Consider the following 23,253-nt stretch of genomic DNA (forward strand, 5'->3'; position numbering starts at 1 on the left):
AGCAAATTATTTGGTTAATTAACTCAGACAGAAGCAAATGTACAGGTACTACTTTCTCAGAGGTGCAGGGAAAAGGCTTGTTATGTTATAGAATATTGCTGCAAGAGGATATACAGCCAAACACTGGACAGAAAATGACAGACGCCCGTCTTTCCCAGGGATGATGCTTAATTACATACAAGGCTTCCATTTAAAGTCCATTGTCTTGCCTGAATGTTGGCAGATCCCAGTGCAATGTGTTCATTTTATCCTTCCGTTCTCACTCTTTCCTGATTTGCTTCTTTCTCTCCCTACATTTTGAGGGTTACACAGCATAATCATTTTGACCCTGTATAATTTCCTCAGTAATCAGGCTGTTCTCTCTCTTGGTGGCAAAGCTTTAATCAAGCGTCTCGCAGCCTGTGCTAGCCAGAAATGCGACAGAAACACAAAAAAGCATGCAATTACTCTCAGAGGACCTGTCCCTCCTTCCCTCCTCTACACTACAGCTGCAGGAACGAGGGCACCATTCCAATCACGTCCTCCTCCTTCTTTCTTTTCCGTTTCCCTTCTTCTCTGTGCGCTAGACTAATGAGAACAGCCCAGTCCTGCCATAATGACAGTGAATGCCAAAGAAGGGTTATACGAGTTCTCTGTAATGTACAATGTACATAGACACTCAGGGGATGAGTAGGCTGCGTGTCTCTCCTCCCTTGGAAGCATCACCTGATGATTATGATGAATAATGAGGCTTTACACTAGTATAATTGCATCTGTCGTTTGTAAAAAGGTCAAAATCTGAGTTTTATGGACCAAATATAACACATCATACTCTTTTTTTTAATTTGACACTTAATTAAATGTCAGCTGGAAAGAACAAAAGTCACCATTTATATTTAGATGATATGCCACCGTAGATGATAACTACTTTATTTCTCCAATGAAATAGTGAAATAGTACACGTGTGTACAGTACATGTGTGTGTGTGTGTGTGTGTGTGTGTGTGTGTGTGTGTGTGTGTGTGTGTGTGTGTGTGTGTGTGTGTGTGTGTGTGTGTGTGTGTGTGTGTGTGTGTGTGTGTGTGTGTGTGTGTGTGTGTGTGTGTTCCCACATAACAGGATCCAAAGGCAATTCAAAGCGCTTTCCATAAGGTATTTAAAAGCATAAATATACATAATTAGATAGATTAGATAGACGGACGGACGGACGGCCGGACGGACGGATAGACAGATAGATAGATAAAAATGCCATGGTGTAATTATGAGGCATGTGGCACTTTAACCCATGCACCAAAGGGGCCATCAAATCTCTGTTTATCAGTGGTGTTTCTTTGCACACACATAAGCAATGCCTCTATACTGTATATAAAAACTATGGTTTAATCAAACAGACAAAATATTAATGTGCATGCAGCTTGCTTTATATACAACAGAAATTGTATGTGGGGTTTAACCTGCCATCCTGTCATGACTATGGCTCCTTGGATATATCCCGCCATCCTTCCATCACAGGACTGGAAAACTATGTTTGTTGTTTTGTGTATACTTTCTGCCTACAACACAATACTCCATCAAAAAACACCTTAAAAGTCACTATTATGCATGAAAAAGAAACTGGTGTAGGCTGAATTTTTCTAATAGAAGGCAGTGGAGAACATCAATGTTTTAGGCAGTTAGTTAGCATATAGTCAGAGTTTACTACTCACAGATCCTCTGGATGTTTGTTCTGTACTACAGTATGTGTGGCTAACTAAACTAAATGCAGCCTCACCATGTTTTGTTATAACTTTGGTAAGGGCTAGAAGACCGTCCCCATATGACCTGAGATTCATAATGTAAAAGCTAGTCAAAGATGTATTTGTCTCTAAACCACTGAATGATTTAAAGACAATCATCAATATAGCAATGACTCAATGGTGAAGTGAAGGGATCTGGTAATCGGTGTACAGTGTTCAGCTTTCTTAGTTCTAGTTAGAGCTCTAGCAGCTGCATACTAAATGAGCTGGAGCTGTCTTGATAGTTTTTTGGGGGGAGACCTGAGGGAAGACCAGTACAGCAGTCTAACCTACTGGAGAAAAAGGGAGAGATATGTAAAGATATGTTTTTCTAAGTCTTGTTTGGACATCCTCTAATTGTTTTTTTCATAATTTTTTTATATGATTTTATAAATTATTATCATTACAAACTAATAAAATAACCCTTGTTGTAAATAAAACAAAGTTGTCCTTTAATTATAATTCATATCTGAATCTATAATTACAGCAATATTTCTTGCTTGACATTTTTCAGTGTCATCCACATAATTAAGATAAGCGATTTTTTTTTAAATGATGTGGCCTGTGTTGGAGATAAGAATTGAGCAAATTAATGAATATCCAACCCAGTTGTCCAGTCTGTTTAGCAGTATTATTTGTAAGGTCTCCAGTGTTGAAAGCAGCACTAAAATCCAGTAATACTAGGATGGATGTTTTGCCGAAATCAGTGCCCAGCAAACTGGGCAGGCTTCACTAATAGAGGCTCAATAACCAGTATTCAAAGCCTTTAGGAAATTGTCTAATAACACTTCTCCAGTGTGTTTAACACCATTCAGAATTCCTAAATTAATGTTCTGTTTATCTCTAAGATGTCTGATGTTTGGTTCCTACGCACAGCTTCTGTGAGCCTTTACAGTTTACACCACTACTAGGTAACATCATGCCGTATCTCTGTCTCAGTGGTCAGTGCTCAGAGGTCTCTCACCCTAGTTCCCTGAGAGAGGAGGGTGGGAGAGTGGGAGTTTATAAGTAGCAATGACATCATCAACTAAAGACAATGTGTTTGCTAAAGAGCTGACATTTAGCAAAGCAAGTTTTATGGTATTAGTAACAGGTCCTGTGACAGGCTACAGCCAACATAAAATGGAAATAAAACTTGAGTTTTCTCTGTGGGTCGGGTACATCTTGTCTATTTTAGACAAAACAGGAATTTGGAAGATTACAGAATTTCAGATTTTTATTGAAGGGATTTGCCCCTTGAGATGCAGCATCTCATTTTCGAGGGGGTCCCATAAAAACATGAACAACAGACATAAATACATACAATACAAGTATACCGAGACATTCATACACCCTCACCCACCCACCCACCCCACCAACCACCACACCATCAGCTGTTAAACAACAGAAGAGAAAGAAGGGTACAGTACAAATTCATCAGTGTTTATCCTATATTAAAATTGCCTAGAGGGTGGGTGGGTGCGCAGGCGGGTGGACGTCAAAAAAGTAACATGCGGACCTGCGAGGCGCACCAAACTTGGCACCAACACTGGTCAGGGGTCTGCCATCAAAATAGCCGCACCAGGGACCACGTGTGGCACCCAGGGGTGCTGAAAAATAGCAGATCTACAAGCAGATGTACAGATCTACAAGCTCTACAAGCTCACAACGTGTCGCAGCGACCGGCTATTTTCAGCATGTAAAATCAGGCATTATGATGCCATCAAGGCCCGCCAAAATACATTTTTGTCGGCTGTACATTTAGTCGACTAAAACTAGACGAAAACATTTTTTTCAAATAATTGTAGTGGAGTAAAAAGTACAATATTTTGCCTCTGAAATGTAGTGGAGTAGAAGTAAAATAAATTTTAAATACTACAGGAAAGTAAAAGTACTTAAAAATTGTACCTACTGTAAGTACAGTACATGAGTAAATGTACTTAGTTACTTTCACTATTGGTATCACATCAATGATAACAGAGACATAAGTAGCTGTGTCATCAGTCACAAAATACCAACAGGCAAATGAAAAATACCTCTTTACTATAAATATTACTGAACCATTGATTACTGTCTGTGACCGTTCATGCCGCTATTTTCATTTTTATTTTTGAAAGCCTTTAGAACTTATTTGTTTTTATTGATCATTTTGTACCCATCTCTAGGTTTATATTATAGAAAATTGCTCGTCAGTGTTGCTGAGAGATTAGTGTGGTGGGTCGCTGTGAGCTTGTTCCAAAATTGCTGACCCTATAATTCCTTCTTCTTTTCTTTACTTGTCTTTAATGCCTTTGTCTTTTCGTTTCTATTTTTGTCTTTTCGTTTCTTTTTCTTTGATGTTGAAACCGTTAAGTCCTTTCTCCGGCATCTGGGACGGAGCCTCCGCAAGGGATGAACTGAACACGTTGAAACTTTTAGTCCTTTGCTCAGGAGGAACGCTTCCTGATTGGGTTCACGACCCAAGAAGTTCTTCAGCATCGGCGTCCTTAGAACCACCAGGCTTCAGGATGCAGTTCCTGTAGTCCAAACACACCTTAGGGTTCATGATTCCTTCCTGTTTGAAATGGCTGTAGAACATGTCCATGCACAACACCTCATCCCATAAGTAGTGGCAGGCCTGGAATTTTGTCATTTTAGGGGCAAGGCCACTTGGCCTTTGGTGTTGTCCATTTTTTGAGGGCACAAAAGGTCAAAGGTGTATTTTGCTGGCCTGTTGCACAGGCCAGCAAAATACACATTGGGTCCCGACTTGATATAAGAACAGTCACAACTTCCTATCACTAACCTTGAGGCATGGGCTTGGTGTGGTTTAATGAATAGATTTAATTTAATATTAGGCACGATTAGTATGGTTAAAGGTAGTAAGGGACTGTTCAATATTTATACTGAGGGGTTTCTGGAGGAACTTTAAGTGCTGCTGAGACAAAAGTCTCAAAAGTAATTTGACGTCAAAGACGTTTGACCGGCTCGGAGGCTGGTCAAACGGTTTTCATTTAAATGAAATAACCTGGTTCATGAATGACATAACTGATTAAATATGTCTTAATTATTAACCTACAGTGACTACAGTGCGGGCTGCAGAAAACTATTATACTATCATGCAATTATACATGGCCTAAGAATTTTTGTTTTACTTTGTCAATCAATGTGGAACTGGACTCACCACATTACGCGTGACCATGACACACGGCTGTCCATTTTTTTTTGCTCACAATTAATCAAATGTACATCACGCTGAGTGGCTTCAAATGATTACGAACCAGAATCTCGAGTTATTGTAGCCTATACTGTCATGAGCAACACGCATGCACTGAAAAGAGGATCTCTCCGGGTAAGGTTTGGGATAATTGCATCTCCAACACATGCCTTATGCATGTGTTGGAGTGTGTTCTATACAAGTAAGACGCGCGAACGCTGGAAGCGAACAAAATATTGTGTATTTACGTGTGTGTGTGTGTGTGTGTGTGTGTGTGTGTGTGTGTGTGTGTGTGTGTGTGTGTGTGTGTGTGTGTGTGTGTGTGTTTTGACTGTAGCTGCACTCTGGCGCACTCTGTCGGCCGCACCCAGGCAGTGCACTGCACACAGACAGACGGACACAGTCACAAGCCGTGCAGAGTTTCATAGCAGGCTCCACTTGGGCGGAGGCGCGGCGAATAACAAGTTTGCTTAATTGCTCAGCACCGTTGAGACACTGAATAGCCGGGTTAAAACAGCAGGCGGGCCTATCCCTAAAACTGGACAGTGACAGTCCACATCAAGGGTGTGTGTGTGTGCGTGTGCGTGTGTGCAGATAGATAGATTGATACTGTAGATAGATATGGAAGTGTATAACGTTACAATAACAGTTTCCTGTGAGCAATGTGTTTGTGTGATCAGAAATGTTTTACAAGTTGTTGCTTGCGAGGAATTGCATAGAATCTCTTGCAACACAATCAGTGGGAATCAGCAGACCTGCACCAGGGTAATTCAGACTGCTAAGGTTTTTCTCTGCAATCTTCTAAAACCGTTTCCCCAAATTCCTCGCATCGCAAATCATTGATCTGAACAACAAACGCAGAGGAATGATATGAGTGCCAGAGCAGTTGCTTCTACTATGGCCACAAAATGCGTGACTGTCAGTCTAGGGATTGAACACACAGGTCTCTTGCGCACCAAGGAGGAGTGCTACTCAGTTGACTAAATGTGTCTGGCTGGTTGATAGGAAGAGACCAAGAGAAATAATAGCGGAGGGGAGTCGTTGATCCCGAATTTCAAATAGTAAAAGAATTACAGTGAAAATAAAAACCTGAATATTACATTGATTAAAATGTGATTGTATCCCTGAACTCCCCTGAACTCAAATAAATAATTGTTGACCATCTCTCAGACTAAAATGGAGGCATTTCATCAATGGCCTATGTTCCTCAGGAAATGTTAAGGCCTAAGTAAGTAAAGAGCTGGAGAGACAGGGAGACACCTCTTACTGAACAAACACTCGATAGCAATGATTACTAACCATTTAGTATCTCCCCCAACTACATAGCTCAGCTACCCAGGCACTACAGATTCAGTGAAAGCCACTGCCGACTAGAAGCTCATTTTCAAAACAAATTAGTAACAGCTGTTAAATGTGTCCTGTGCACAGAAAATACCCCAAATGGGGCAAATCATTGGTTTATCCAGGAAAAAAGCGTCTGCAGTATTTGGAATTTGGAATAAACATTCATAATAAGCAGCTTATGTCGTCATTATTTTGACATTAATCATAAATATCATATTGATAATGAAACATGTGGTATTATTAATAGTATTATTATTGCTGACAATATCTGAGGCCCAGACACATTTGACATGGCAATGTCATGACATGAGGCAGATAAAAGCTATACATTTATCTCTAGTTTGTAACGTAACAAGTTACAGCCATACACCATACCAACCACATAGCAAAAAGAAGTCTCGTGACATCCTCTTTCTCATGGCTGAGTTATAACATATTGGCTCTCAATTGTGTGTACAACAGTGTTTCTTTTTCACCCAATTTAATTTCCCTGATGACATGACTCAAAATCCTCAGCATTCATTTATACATATTTAACCTACTTCCAAAATATTAATGAAATCCATGATCATAACACCAGAGGCAGCTCCACAAATCATGTTCAACCCAGATTTGGCTCAACAAAGGGAATGAACTCGTTCTCATGCTATTCATCAAAAATGTGGAAGGCCCTACCAAAAGGAGTAAAGGAGTGTAAAACCCTACTCACTTTCAAAACTGCCCTAAAGATACACCTTCAGGAGGCTGCAATATAAAAATGGCCCCTGTCCAAGTCCTAACCTACCCCATGTCCTAACCTAACCTACCCCCCCCCTCTCTCTTTTCTACCTGTAAACTGATTATATGACATTCTGTATAGTAGTGTGTATATCTGTCTGTCTCTTATATGTCATCATGTTTTGTGTGCATGGGGTTCTCATCTTAAACAAGCTCAGTGCTTAATGAGATTTCCAGTTTAGTAGACCTTGTATTGTGAATTTGTACTTCCATGTACTGTTATGTACTGTCATGTACTGTTCTCATGTCTTACTAAATAAAGTACATCAATCAATCAATCAAAACCTGCCGGTCCATGCGTTTCCGTTTGTAGCCTACACTCTCAGTTAAATGAACATTGAACATAGAGGATTTTGCTATGTAGCCTACCTGATCTCTTCTGTGTTCTCTCGTTCTCTCGTTCATCTGCCTCAGTCTTCTTCCCCTGTCATGAGAACTGGATTAGCATTTACCATCCAATTTCACACAACTGCATTTAAGCACGTGAATATACTTCCATCAAATTATGCTTCCATTTCAATAATATTCCATTTGACACAAATACACCAGACAAATCCCCCTTTGTACAACATTTGGCCTAGGGCTTCGTAACCTTGTGGTTAGAGTGTCCGCCCTGAGACTGGGAGCTAGGGGTTCGATCCCCAGCCGGGTCATACCAAAGACTCTGAAAAATACATGGGACCTAATGTCACCATCAAAGGCAGGTTTGGGGGTAAGTAAGTCCCTGTGACATATAGCGTCATGTCCAGGCCAGTGGATGTACATGGACATCAAATTGCCTCATGCTACAGAAACAGCTATGAGATATATCCTCCTGCCCTAGCTGCAAGACAGTTGCTTGCAGCTACTCCTGCCCTATGGGCCGCTCTGCAAAACGTACTTACTTCATGGCTCTTATTGGCTTGTTTTTTGTCTTGTTTTCAAAGACCTTTTCACTCAAAGGCCACATCTTGTATTAAAAAAAATGCTACATTAACTGATATGCAGTGTTTGCATAGCTTATCCTGGGGTTCACAAAGGGAAGAAAATAAACTTGCATCTGGATGACTGACGCTTGTCCAGTTCATATTTATCAGACATTTATGAACCACCAACAACACCACCCTACACGTACCACCCCCTGACGCCGTCTCTCATGATAGCACTAGCCTTTTCAAAGTATAACTGTTGGAAAGCCTGGTTTCTGCTCGGTGCTCAGATGTGGTCTAAAGCCCAACTGTATCCGGTCATGTCCACATGAAAAGCATACAAAAACGTTTCATATCCGCTCTAGACAGGATCTACAATCTGCAAAGCAAGTTGATCCCAGTCACTCAGCTGTAGTTTTTGATTGGATAGACTCAGAACTACAGGAAGGATTCGGAAGCCGTGTTGCCATGTCCGCTTATTATAAGCGACTTTGGGCTTATTTTTCTGTAAAGTTGCTTGGTAGTTAGTTGGGGGTTCGGGTTGTGGTTATTTGTGTCCTAATGTTGTTTAAACCAGTGGCTCTAAAACATTTTCATGTCAAGGACATCTAAATTGATATGTATTTGTCCGTGGACCCCTATCTGAAAAATGTTTTGTGCCGGGCGGAACCTCATACCAGATGTGTGCTAAATTGTTTTTGTTTTATTAGGCCTATTCAATGATTTTCACTGAGTTTTCCCCCCCCTGAAAATAGCAGATCTACAAGCCCACAACGCGTCACAACGCTTGTAGATCGGCTATTTTCAAAACATATGACGATGAATATAGATAACATTTTAAATTGCTCATGTAGCATTTTAAAGTCGCTTCTTTTGGGCTTGTTTTCATAGAACTGGTCGCTTGTTTCTCTCGCAAAACCTGGCAACACTGGTCACATCAGAACTACAGGAAGATGGGAGACGACTTGGGCGAAGAGTGGTGGCAACACGAGGGTAACTCAGGTACTATTTACAATGATGAACTCCGTTACCTTTCTGCTCCATGAAGCTGTGAGGTCTTCATACATACATACATGCTCCATTCATATCGACAGACTAAAGGAAAGCCGTTCCTATAGTGTCTAGTGTCACTGCGTAGTCATAGCTAGCTAGCTAGTTAGCTATTCAAATGCTAATGCGGTTCACGTTTACAGCAGCTGTCAAACAAGTATCAATGAGAAGTTGGAAATTACAATAAAATCCCATTCAGAGTTTACTTTACATATCTTTTTAAAACATGGCATTTCGACTGGAGTTTCTTTCACGTGCGGTGCGTGCACATGCAGTGAAGTCTTCAGATCCGGGTTCCACGTGTTACCATGTAAACACGTGGGGTCAACAGTGGTGGAAAAAGTACTCATGTGTTTTACTTAAATAAAAGTAGAAATTCTGCGATGTAGAAATACTCTGTTACAAGTACAAGTCCGTAATTCAAAATTGACTTAAAATTTACTAAAAGTACAAACGTATTGGTATCAAAATGCACTTAAAGTACCAAAAGTAGAAAGTAGTCATTATGCAGAATGTCCTAGCTGTAGAATACAACTCTTGTAGACGTATTTATGATAATCATAAATGCGTCTACGAGAGTTGTATTCTACAGCTACAGAATGTCCCATTTCACAAGTTTTCAAATGTATGAAATGTATAAATTTCATTTGAAAATAGCCGATCTACAAGCTCACAGCATGGTGAGCTTGTAGATTATTTTCAAATGGCCTAAATGTATAGAGCTGAAGCGGTTATATGTTTTGTAATAATAATCAAACTCTACAAAATAACTTGTAACTAAAGTTAAAGCTATTTGCCTCTGAGATGTAGTGGAGTAGAAGTAAAAGTACTGAAAATTGGAAATACTCCAGCAAAGTAAAAATACCCAAAAATTGTACAGTACAGTACTTGACTAAATGTACTTAGTTACTTTACACCACTGGGGGTCAATCACGAAAAGGATTATGGTACATACTTATTACTTATTCATCTGCCTCGCCTTTTATTTTGAACCTAATTGTCTTTTGTATTGCATATTTACAGCAACTTTATGCGTTCATTAGTTATGATGATTATTATATTCTTCCTCGGCTATTCTTACAGCGCCCCTGCACAGTTCACTACGTGGTGCATACCAATAGAGGGCAGCCCTGCACTGTTATATTATGATGGATTTATTTAGCCTAACAACTCCACAGCAGAGGGTTTGCGCTGTGTTGAAGATGATAAAATCACATTTCAGTCATGTATTTACATTAAAGGCATTTATTTGGATTGGCTGTACAAATGTTTTCTATGGTCACACAATTCTACCGGTTGTTCGAGTAACATAATTATCAAATTCTGTAGGCTAGATGGATAGAGTATGTTCATATAGTGTTGAATTGAATCATGTTTTTGTGCAGGCTCTTTGGTTGTTGATAGATGCTCATTATATGTGACAATTATTTAATATGGATATTAAGGTAATACCTGCCCATTTTCTATGGAAAAAGTATGCATTGTGTCTATTATGTTGTAGTTGTAGCCTTAGGCCTGTTTGACGTTCTCAGACCAGTGTTTTTCCCCGTGTATGTGGTGGGATGTTTTATATTATTCTGTCCAGTATTCATAGCTCTGTTGGTCCCTCTGTTGAAGCTGTATCCTTTAGGCTTGGGAATCCTTGTTGGGCCAGGCTTCTGGAGTGATTCCATAGCCATAGGGATCTGAACATAGGAAACAGAAACATGGCAACCTATTAGGCAGTATTTTCTGGAAATATTTCTAAAAAAAATCAATTACCCCCGACTGTGTTTATAAAGGTTGATTGAGGAGTGATGTAGCTAAAAGTGGATCCTGTTATGTGGGAACACACACACACACACACACACACACACACACACACACACACACACACACACACACACACACACACACACACACACACACACACACACACACAGACAGTGATGAGCTGTGGATTTTTGAACTAGGGGGGCTATATTTTCTGACGTCACGTGCACGCATGTGCACATAGCCGATCAGCTCAGTGCTAGTTGAAATACTGTATTCAACGTGTGATTTTTAATGTAATTATATCTTATTATTTAGTTGCATTGTTAATTTATTGTTTTTATTTTTGTTTCAATTAATTAATTTTATTTTCCTTTTAGTTTTATATAAAAGCCCTTTACATAGACTCACCCACACATAAGTACTTAAAATAATCAGACAACTTGTCTTTGTCTTGTCTCAGAGAACTGGGTCCTCTTCTAAGCGATCCCCACACTCTGTCTGCAGTGCAGAGACTGTTGTCTCTCATTGTGAGAGGAATGTAACACATTCAATTCAAGTCCATGGCTTTTCTGAGTAGCCTAATGTTATGCAAAGCAGCCAGGTAGACGCTATTGAGAACGGCTCGCCGCTGACGGCGCGAACCTTGAGAGGCTATTGTTTAAACTTTAAGGTTTCAAGACCGCAGCTGACGGTGCGTGCTCGCGCGTGCATGTGGAGCCCCCAGCCCCGCCAGAACTAAGGGGTCGCCGACCCCCCATAGCACCCCCTACAGCACACAGATGAAAGTAGTACCCACATTTGTTTAGATATACCATGATTGATGACTTTGTATTCTTCCTCCCATGTTTATAAGTCAGAAAAGGTAAGGATGAATGGCACGGATGGAGTGAATGGATAATAATTTAGTTTGAGGACATGGAACATGAGAATAACTGAACTCTAAGCTTTAGGATGGAATAAACTTTGATGTCTTTAAGAGCACATAGAGAATGGATTTTGGGCTCATGAGAGCAGTCAGACTTTTATGCTGATGTGTCTTGTGGCTAAATGTGCTAATGTCACACTCTAACGCAGTCTCCCATGAGCCTTCTGTCACGCTATAATCAGCCCAAACTGTTGTCAAATGCCTCATCTGGCTTTAGCTTCGCCAGCCGGTGATGTCAGGGTGGTAAACGCTCCTTCACATTTGTCATCATCTATCTGTTAGGGAGGATGGCTCACTCTCTGGCAGGGGTCCCTCCCTTAGGAGGCCTTTTAATAGCCCCTTATATAGCCCTATGGTTATCATGATGAGACTCAGTCAAGCAACAGGGGTAACTTTTCAGTGCACATAAGCTATGAGGAAACCTGATTCAACATTATTCTGCTGAATTAGTCAATTTATTAGGTATGACTCAGGCCTTGTGTTAAGTTGTTCTTGCCATACTCGCTGGGTTGGTCTGTTACAATGGAAAAGTTGATGGCAGATTTGTTAGTGTTGTCGTGCACGCTGTTGAATGAAAATAAAGCATAACACCCCTTTTTCTGAAACTGAAAAAAAAGAGAAATGCCAGAACTTAAGATATCAATTAACAGCGTAAGACCTCTCCCTACTAGTCAGTTCCTCACAGACATGATTGCTTATGTACCCAACAGGGAGCGTTTGATGTTAGCAGACTTTTCCAGCTTATCATGGGATAAGACTTCAGCGTTCACACATGTGCAGTGCATGTTCCCCTACGAGTGCACGTACACACATACACACACACACACAAGCACACACACAAAATTGCAGGGAGTTGTAGGGTGGTTAAGAAGAGAGATGGGTGGTGACATCAGCCTGTGAATCTTAAAGCCTGATTTATACTTTGTTGTGTGCCGGTGTCACACGCCGAAAATAGCTCGCAACACGTCGCACAGCGATGGGTAACTTGTCAACTTGTACATCGGCTATCTTCGGCACTCAACACCATATGATGAAGTACAAAATTAAGCATATCTGAGCACAGCAAACGCATACTTGAATGAATTAGCTTTTTCTGTGCCATTAATCTTCAATGTGTTCCTCCAGTTACACTACAAATGTGTCTTTGATGAGAATTAAAGGAGTAGTTCACCCCAAAAAAATACTTATTTTCTATCAATTACACACCCCATGAAGCATTGAATTATTGGTGATTTTTTTTTCTTCACATTCCTGAGCCAATAATTTGATGATAATAATAAAGATGCTAATGTATCCGGTAGGAGACACAAAGGAGACTCTTTTTGTTTCCTACCGGAGAGACCGCCGGTTATCAAATTATTGGCTTCGGAATGTGATAAAAACTAAAACATCTCCATGAATTCAATGCTTCATGGGGTGTGTAAAGGATAGACAAGTCATTTTTTGGGTGAACTACTCCTTTAAAATTGGCCTGTGAATAAAAAAAATTGCTGAAATAGGCTATGTTTTTTGTGAGTTGCATAAAGATCGTAAATTCCTGGCTTGACCTTAGCTCTACTACTACTTGAAGAAGTTAGAAAAGGCTGTTATACTGTGTAATCAGCACAATGGGACAAAATGATATGTTGCGCAATGATTGACTGTAATCTTTATGTGCTTGGTCTTGTACCAATCGTCACTCTGTCCACCTAATTGACGCTACAGCACAATATGTACAGTACCAAACTAACTAAACCTGTATGAATAGAGTATGGAGTAGTTTAGGAGTATTGATGTGTTTACTTTCTTGATGTCAACCAATATGGTCATCTGATTTTGCTTTATAATTAGTAGATATTCTTCCAGCACAATAGTATTGTCTTTGTACACAGTTGCTGGTATTGTGGCATTTACCAATACACGTTTAAACAAACACATGCCAAAACGTATACTGAAATAATGAAATAAATGAAATCAAGAAAAACCACTTTTAATGAACAGGGAGGAAAATATAATGAACATAACATAAAATTATAAAAGGCACACAGTTTGTTGGTGGTTAGGCTGAGGATTTCACACTCATAGGCATTAGGCAAACATTTCACATACTGCACACAGGGTTGTGTAAGTGAGTTATTCTAGGCTATACGTGCCCACTTAATAGTTTAAGAATGCTTTACAGATGTAGCTGTGGAACAAATGCCAAAATCTTTTATTGGTTGATATCTTTGGACAGAAACCTGGGTGTGTTGTCGCTCATATAGCACTATGCTAGTAAGGAGGATGGCTGAGGGATGGGTGATTTAATCAGGATGGGTTTGGATTTGGTAATCATAAAGGCCACTTACTGTAATATTTGAGGGGTGTGAGACTGGGGAGGTAGTAGGAGTTATAGTGATGCTACTGGTAATCTTGCCACCACCTGTGACGTGACCATTCGTCAATATTTGAGTCCTTTGCTCTTGACGAAGAGAGTAGTACGGCCCACCACCAGGATGGGGATTGCCATTGGCTATACCATTCACTCCTTGTATGTAGGGGCTTCCTAGGTGGATGTGGATCTTGTTGTCCTCTGTGGTGAAGACACTGGGACTCATGTTGGTGCTGCTGGACCTCTGGACATGCCAGCTATTTTGGCGCTCTGGACTCATCCTGAAGACTGTCTGACCTGCAACTTCTGTGGGCTCTGGAGAGCAGGTGCTGACTGTCACAATCTGCACAGGGGGGGTGGTGGGATCAGGTGTCACAGAGCGGGATGTATCAGGACTTGTAACTTGAGACATGGGTGTTGCGGTGAGTGGCGACAGAGCTCTTTCGGGGCTGGAAGGGGAGCTCCTGGTTTTTACCGCCGACAAGTTAGAATTTTGTATGATGGTAATTCTCTGTTTGGGTGAGGCTCCGCTTGTTGGGATGACGGCTGTGCTGGTATAGGATGTTGCAGCATCTGTAGTGGGGCTGCTAATCTCTAAAGTGGCCGTGTTGAGTCCGTGGTCTGGTGTTACTTTGATGTGCAAGGGCTGCCCTGGCGTGTGTGTTAGCACCACGTCCCCTTTTTTGACAAGGTTACCATTTATCACCTCTCCGTTAGCGTTTAGGTGCATATCCATGCCATTGGCTGATTGGCTGCTGTATCGCCTCACATTGTTATTTGAGTGGTTCAGGCTTTTGAAGCCTTTCACTGGAGTTGAATTTCGTCTCTTTATGGCTTGGCCCTCATCGTGGTTGGGGTCCTCCTCGTCGCTTCCATTGAACTCTAGAGGAGACAGGTTACTGTACTCTGGAGGCAGGCTATCTGTTTGCTCAGTCTGTACCTCCTTGGTGGACTGGTGGAGGTCTGAAAAACGACGTCCATTCACACCAGGTCTCAGAGTCTTGCTGAATCGTCTGTACCTCTCCAGCTCACCAGAGAGTTCTTCCATCTCTCTAGCCAGCTCTCTGTTCCTGGCCTCCTGCTTCAACAGTTTCTTATGCAGGGTGGAGTGGTCCATCTGGACCCTGGAGATGGACTCATCAGTCCCCATCAGCCCACTTAGCTTCTCTTTCAGTGCATCCACCTCCCTGTTCAGGAGTCTGGACTTGACCTGCTCCTGCTGGAGACGACGAAGGAGGTGGTGCTCCTGGTTGACCTCCTGCTTCTCTGCCAGCTGGTACTTGGAAAGCTCAGTTTTGGCCTCCTCCAGCTCTTCTGTTAAGGCCTTGGACCTCTCCAGCTCCTCCCCAAAGCTCAGTTCGAGGGACTCAAAGTCCTCCTGTACCCTTATCAGCTCCCCCTCCACCACTTCCTTCTCCTGGAGTCTTTTCCGCAGCATGTCCACCTCCTGGCTCAACTCTTTGATTTTATTATCCTCTTCTTGGCAGCCATGGTTAGTGTTATTTGACAGAGGGTCATTGATGTCCATCTCTTTCTCATCTGTTTCCCCCTTTTCCCTTCTACTTTCCAGGACCTGTGCCCTTTTCCTCAAGATGTTGACTTTGCTCTGCAGATCTCCATTCCTCTCCTCCTCTGCTTTTAACCTGGCAAGCAGCTCATCATTTTCCATTGCTAACCTCTTTATCCTTTCCTCCAGACCTGCCTTAGACCTCAACACCTGCTGCCTCTCCTCTCTCATTCTCTCTGCCATGGACACTGTTGGAGCATTTTGCTCCTTTGGTTCACCCTCCCTCCCGCTAAGTTTTGCCTCGGCCTGATGGAGCCTTTCGGTCACAGTCTTCCTGTCTTCTACCAGAGCCACGGTCAGTGTTCGGAGTTTGGCTAGATCTTGCCTGAGTGCCCCCTCTGTTTTTTCCAGCTGTGCCTCCACAGCGTCCAGCTCTCTCACCCTGACCTTCAGAGTGTCTATCTCACCAGACAGTTGCTTGGTGATTCCTCTTTCTTTCTCCAAGTTGCTCTTCAGTGTGCTGCATTCCTGTCTGCTCTTACCTAAAGCCCCCTCTATCCTGTCCAGTTCACTGATTCTGCCGTTGAGCTTATCCACCTCTGCCTTCAGGCTGCGGCACTGACTGCTCTCCCTCCCTAACCTGCGGTCCAGATCTCTGCACTGGTCTCCCATGCGGATCAGCTCCTCATCCTTCCCCTCCATCTCCACCACCCTCCTCCTCAGTGCATCCACCTCTGAGAGAAGGCCCAGCGGTGGTGCTGTCGTCGCTGCCACGCTCTCATTTGCCTCCTCCCCACGTCTCACTCTCAACCTGTCCCTCAGCTCTTGGAGCTCGTCTCCAGCTCTCCTTAGGGCATCCCTTGTCCCCTCCAGTTCATCCAGCTGACGGCTGAGGGCCGCCAGCCGCTGTCGAAGCTGCTGGTTCTGGGCATCCTCAGTGGCCAATTTGGCCGTCATGGCTTCTTGGGTTCGGTGTAAGATAGAGGCCTGACTACGCAGCTCCGCCTGCAGTTGCAGGGCTCTAAGCTCGCCTTCCTTCACACGGGAATGTGTGGCGGCGAGCTCCTGCTTGGCGTGGTCAGCGACGGCGGTGAGCTCTTGGACACGGCGGCGCTGCTCTTCCAGCTGCTCCGTCAGACTCTGCTGCTCGTTAACGACCAGCAGGGCAAAAGCTTTGAGCTCTGTCAGTTCCTCTTGCAGGGCTGAGATGTCTCTTTTACTCTCCTCCTCCTTTCTCTCCTGGTATTCTTTCTCCTTTACAATCAGCAATTTGAGTCTGTGGAGATAAGGGACAAATAAATCATGTTAGTAAAAAAAAGTTAAATGCTGGTTTATTGGCCTGGTAATGGTTTATTGTATAACTGACTTGATTTATAGTAGACATTAAGGCAACGTTCTTCTGTTTACAATTCACCTCTTGGACAAACTGTTACAATTAACTATTCTCTTTTCCACTGTGAATGCTTCTTTCATTACAAACTGCTTTAAATGTGGAGCTTTCCTTCAGGAAGTAATATAGCAATTAATAATTATTTTAGAGTGGTGCACACTTTCACTTGAAGTTTGTACACATTCTTTTCTTTGTTCATTATGTTTGTATCAAAGTCTATCTACATGTCTCTGTGTTTAGGGCCATGTTTAGGACCATGTCATGTATACATATGTAGGTACTGTGTTTTCTTGTTGCTCCACGTAGCCCGCTCTCGGGTGTGTGAATGCTCTGTACAATGTTTTGACTGGCACGACAGATGGTCCCATGGCAGGGAGCATTTGTTAATTAAGAAGTTCCTCAACCCTTGAGTACCCTCCCGACTGCACCCCATCACCCTCCCTCTGTGCCCCTTTATATCTACCCTCTCTTGTGCTCAGCAGAGGCAGGAATTCCCCCTGTTCCCTAGGTAATTACAGACTGGCTACGTCTTCTTACTCTTGTCACTACTTACATTTCTCCAGACATATATCAGCATACACATATATAGTTATTACACACTTATTGACTTCATGTTTTATGCCATGTGCTTTTTTTCCCCTTCTCCTCGTTTCTTTTTTTCTGCTTTATTCTTGATGGCGTCCATGAGATTGAGAGGGGATGGCACACAGCTTCGGGTTGAACCCGACCAGCTGCAGGATGGATAGCCTTATTTATTTAGTATGCCCGAGCCCCTATCAAAAAAAAAACCTCAGTAAGGCTATGGAGTGATGGTAGAACAATGTTGTATGTGCAGTGACCCTGATACATTTCAGCATTGTTTCCCTGTAATTGATTTGGATATGAGCCTTGTTCCTTTAGCCTAGCATAATGCTGAAACTTTGCATATAGCAATGAAGCTGCTGTGAATTCTAAATTGTATTATTTTCAAACATCATACAAGAAACATACACCGATTATACACCGTCTACTTGTATTCACATTAAAGTTAAAAGTAAAGGTGTAATGAATTGTAGTTGTAATGTAATTTATTTTGTGTACTACATATTCACAATTCACAAAGTGAAGTAAATTGCTGGCTTGATGAGAATTGATGACAAAAAAACTAATAAAAAAACAATAATAGTATATGGGCTTTTTCTACCAAAGGCATATCACTTTCCAATGTTTAGAGTCACCTAACTATGATATAGCCTCAATTTGTTAGTTCAAACCTCAAACACCCCCTTAATACTAATGGAAATTAACAAATGAAAATTTCTGGTATATCCTAGATAAAATAATATATATTTATCAGTGCAAAAATGCATTGTTTTTATTGCCAGTTTATACAGGCTATTAAAGTCATTTGAATTCAGATATTTTATTCACTTTGTCCCAGTTCTTCCTTTCAAATGCTTGCAGATAAGCAAGGTACCGGTAAGTTGAGACTGCAGACTGACTAGTAGGTTGCACTGAGTTGTTTCACCGTCACATTTTTCTTAATGTTTATAATTAACACAAAATGCAGGCCTGTAGAAAATGTAAATATATATGACTAAAAGGCTAAGATTAATTTAAAGAAAATCACAGCCAAGGTATTTATTTCAAGAGTTGTTCTTTAACATAATTTAGACTCACTGAAGTATATTTTATTTTGTTTCTTTGGCATCAACTAGGTTTTGTAAGATACAAAGAAACTGCCAAAACAGATGGCTTGGCTGTTACGCTGAGTTCAAAAGTTTTTGTCATGCCTCTAAATGCTGTTGAAGGCTATATTCTGGTCTTGTTCAACAGTCCTGTGGTTGTTCCTACCTGTGTTGTTGGGCTCTGTGCTCAAAATCCGCAGAGAATAGATTCTATTTCCTATGTTCTCCCACCTCTCTCTCTCTCTCCCTGTCCCGGCGTTCCCAGCAATGTGGACATTCCATCCGGAAAACCAAACATTATGAGAAGTGCTCTGCACACTGAGCCCCACTGGCAGCCCTAGGCGCCCATTACATCATCAGCAAGACCTTATATGGGACTGTACAGTCTCCTCAACTCTGTGTGTGTGTGTGTGTGTGTGTTCAGCCCATTCCAGATGAGGTCATGGTGCAGCCATGCCAGATAGGCTGATGGGAAGGACAGAGGATGTGTGTATGCAAAGGGAAGCCTAACCCTCAATCAGAATTCAAACTAAAGAGGCTAACACTTTCAATTTGCTGGATTAGCCTGAGTAAACTTGTTAACAATGGAGCCAGGCTACATGACTGTGAGGTCTAGCATGCTGCCTCCTAATAAAAGATCTTGTATGTGTCTTGTGCGTGTGGAGCGTGTGTGCGCTTAAAGAGAAGGACATGTTTTGTGTTGTAGCTCCTGCGCCTGGGGCCTGATAACCTGAGTGAGAGATGACATCATCATCTCATCGCCACACAATTGCATCCATATGTGTCTCTCTCTCTCTCTCACTCTCTCACAGTCTGGCTCTAGCTCTCTCACTCTTCAGCTCTGCTTCACCCTCACCCTCTATCCCACCCCCGTGTTTTTTTTTCCTCTTCTTTTTTATCCTCACTACTCGTATCTTTTTCTTTGATTCTTCTCTTTCCTTGCTGGCCCTGTATTCATCACATTTCTTCTCCAGCCCCCCCTTGACACCACTCTGATCTCTGCTCTTCTGATGGATTATTCTAATCAATGCAAGGTGCTCGGTGGAAAGCAGGGAAGAATGACAGATGATACCCCCATTGCTCTCACTACTAGTCATGCCTGTCATGATAAGAATGACAAAAATGATCATGGGGGGAAAATGGTCTTTCACCTCTATGCTTGCTAGATCACACTCCTACCAATCCTAATAGCCAAGTGCTGCAGGAGGAATACAAATGTCACTCAGTCTGACTCTAGCATGCATTCCCCACTGGGAATGCTTATTATGGCTGGTCGTTCTTGCTTTACAGGAGGAAATACACGTCTTTTGTGCAAAACTCTCAAGTCCACTCCCCAATTACGGGTGAAATATTTCCCCTGTGACTTTTCGTCATCAGGCAACTATTTGCAAAACAGCCCAAAGACCTGCTGGAAACTTCTATTTATAGACGTGGCTGTTGGCGAACGTGTCAGCCAGTCCACGACTGGCACCCTTATCAATGGGGGGAGCATGTAATATATTTAGCTATTATATTAATATATATAGATATTATATCGTCACTGTCGGGTTAAAACGTGTACTATATGTCCAAAACTGTTCATTATTTTAAACATTTAAAAATAGTGAAAATGGTTAATCTACAAGCTCACAATGTGTCGCATCACGACACCTTTCACTACTTTCACTACTTTGTGCGACACTCTTGTATGATGAAGTAGGGCATTAATTTACGGGGAAAAAAACATTAACGACACAGCAACGATATGTGTACTGTATTGTGCAAATAGATGTTATAACTGGACTGGAATGCCTTATTGTTCTGTGACGGCCACTAGTATACACGCTTGAAAAGACAGGCTTCAGTAAGGCAAGTTATGGAATGTGAGAAAGCAATCCTCCACATTGCTAACAATTTCTGTCCACAGACCAACTCCTAAACCAGGGTTCATGAGGTCCTGTTTCCCTCAAGGAGGGACTGGCCGCTTCATTGCTTGTCCTCAATTACATGCATGATGATTGGATCCCTCAAAGGCATTTCCAGGAAATCCCTCAAACATGGCGGCATGTAATAGGACTGTTTTCTGAGACTGGACTCTTGCCTCGATTCTCATTGCTGTTACTGTCTTCTAGGGATATTATTTAGAAGAGAAAATGTCTATATACAGTATGTACTGTATGTGTGTGTGTGTGTGTGTGTGTATATATATATATATATATATATATATATATATATTATATATTTATTTTATTGCTGTCGGGCAGAAACCTTGTATCTGTTCTCCATATTTAAACTTTTTGTTTTTCAGTAAATTAATGCCCTACTTCATCATACAAGAGTCACACAAAAGTAGTGAAAAAAGCAGATCTACAAGCTCACAACAAGTCATATCGCAATGTGTTGTGAGCTTGTAGATCTGCTATTTTCTGTATTTAAATTTTTGTTTTTAATAATAAAAAAGGAATGGTTATGGACATGCAAGGTTTCCACCCGACAGCAACGATATATCATTTTTCAACCATTGTGATGAGTCCCAACGGTTGGCCTTTGCACTGTGACAACAGGTCAGGTCATTGAGAAGACGTCGAGGATGCTCTGAGGAAAAAGCAGTGTGGTTAGGAAGGATATCCCAAGGCAAGACCTTTTTTCTCAGCCGCTTATCAGCAGGTTGATGAAATTAAATGGAGCTGTGCAGCCCAAACCTGACCCTCCCCTGTACCCACCAGAGGTAATGAATGGATCCAGACAGTTTGAGATCCAAGAGGGGTTCTGTTCTGGCAGGCGTCACCACTTCCAGACTCCAATGGTAATTTATGCGTGTCTCTCCCCACTGACACATTACTGGCTGGGCAGGCTGACGGTAGATGTGTGTAAGTGTGTGGGATGGACAGAACAGCTGTGGGTTTCCGCAGGGGTATGGCCAAGTTTACTTTGTCCTGTTCCTTTTTGGGCAGAGCCTACACAACACTTCCTTCACTGCGTTGAACCAAGTTGAACTAAGCAATGAAGCCATTGCATGAATTGAAATCTCAGGACTTCACACACACATTCAGGCACCACCTTACCCTACTACACTGCTCTGGGCGTTGGTACAGAACATTGATTTTATTTTATTTGATAATTTATGGTACAAATTCACCGAGGTGCACAGTACAGTATATATCAGGATATCACAAAAAGTCCAAGGACTTATTTCCGTTAAGGTCCCACATAAATGATTATATCATGGTTTCTAACTATCAACACACTTGCCATTCTACCTTAACTAAATAAAAATCATTGCAACGACAGTACTCAAAAACATAGACATTCATAAAAAACAAAGCACAATAGACAAATAAAGAAATAAATAGAACATTACATTTATCGCATCCAATAACCAGCCATACAACAAGACCAATGCAGACCAACCAGGGCCCCCTGACTCTTGCCCATCAGCCAATTTTTCAACATCTTTTTAAAACTATTTAGTGACTGTGCAAATTTTTTCGTGTGGGATTTTGTTCCACTCCTCCGCCCCTGTGTATAGACGAATCCACAGAAGCGCTGCCTGTAGGCAGCCATAGCTGCGGTGTCACGGTGTCGCGGTGCGGACACCGCAGCTATGGCTGCCTGCTAATTTATTTTGGGCCGTCTGTAGTTTGTCTTTTGTTTTTTTTAGATATGCCACTATACCATGTTAGGCAGGTGTAGTCAAAATGGCATTGGACTAATGCTGAGGCCAGTGTCCTCATGGTGGATTTATCAAGGAATTTGGCTATCCTAGCTAGGAACTTAGTCCTTGCATGGATCTTGCCAATGACTGAAAGAGCCATCGACTCACCATTTATACTCTGTTCTAATATGCAGCCTAGATACTGTAGGTTGCTGAAACTGAAGTTTTCTCCTGTAGTTGTACTCCGTTACATCCAACTGAAAAGTTGGACACCTCCTTTAACTTGTGCTTTGAAGCAAAGACGATACATTCAGATTTACCCAAGTGCAGGGATAACTTGTTATCACTTAACCATCTGTTTAAGAGAGACTAACTGATTCTAGGCACTCTCCTGTCACCAGTAATGCGGAATCATCAGCATACAAAAATAAAGGACATGAGCAGGCTGCATCCATGTCATTAATGTACAACAAAAATAATAAAGGACCTATTATGCTTCCTTGAGGAACTCTGCAGGTGAGTTTTTTTTGCTTAGAGAGCAAACCCCCTGTTTCGACCATTTGAAATCTATCTGAAAGATAAGACTGTATCAATGACAGAGCCTCCCTTTTAAAACCTATGGCCTTTAATTTATATAATAAAATCTGGTGATTCACTGTGTCGAAGGCCTTCTGGAGGTCAAGCATGGCCATTCCACAGTACCTGCCTCCGTCAACTTTCTTTTTGATCAGGTCGGTCAGGTATAATAGACAGGACTCGGTAGAGTGCGACTGTCTAAAACCCGACTGTAAATCATAATGAATATCAAGCTGGTTAACATAACTTAAAATTTGCTCATGAATAACTCTTTAAAATATTTTACTAAGAATGCTTAAAATAGATACTGGCCTGTAATTACTTACTTCATCCCTCCTGCCTTTTTTATATAGGGTATTGACTCTAGCCTTTTTTAAATCGTGTGGCACCTTTGCTTGGGAGATTGAGAGATTTATGATGTGTGTTACATATGGAGCTATCA

At 41.7% G+C, this 23,253-nt stretch overlaps 2 protein-coding genes across 4 annotated transcripts in view; one reads left to right on the plus strand and one right to left on the minus strand.

Moving 5' to 3' along the window:
• The first annotated feature begins 8,900 nt into the window (after positions 1-8,900).
• cmss1 (cms1 ribosomal small subunit homolog) overlaps positions 8,901-23,253 on the plus strand; it is a 43,719-nt gene continuing 29,366 nt past the window's right edge. For 2 of the 3 annotated variants that reach the window (XM_080413112.1, XM_080413113.1), the window contains exon 1: positions 8,901-8,959. In XM_080413112.1, coding sequence (XP_080269238.1) covers positions 8,911-8,959 — 49 coding nt within the window. In that variant the 5' untranslated portion in view covers positions 8,901-8,910. The remainder of the gene's footprint in view (positions 8,960-23,253) is intronic. The other variant, XM_080413114.1, reaches the window with a different exon arrangement.
• Positions 10,275-23,253, minus strand: part of LOC308073879 (filamin A-interacting protein 1-like) — a 32,738-nt gene continuing 19,759 nt past the window's right edge. Inside the window, exons 5-6 of the mRNA XM_080413109.1 lie at positions 14,015-16,820; positions 10,275-10,692 (exon numbers count right to left, since the gene is read on the minus strand). Of these exons, the coding sequence (XP_080269235.1) occupies positions 10,498-10,692; positions 14,015-16,820 (3,001 nt within the window). The 3' untranslated portion in view covers positions 10,275-10,497. The remainder of the gene's footprint in view (positions 10,693-14,014; positions 16,821-23,253) is intronic.

The sequence above is a fragment of the Gymnoscopelus braueri genome (assembly GCF_963280865.1).
Source record: "Gymnoscopelus braueri genome assembly, chromosome: 18".
Taxonomy (NCBI): Eukaryota; Metazoa; Chordata; class Actinopteri; order Myctophiformes; family Myctophidae; genus Gymnoscopelus; species Gymnoscopelus braueri.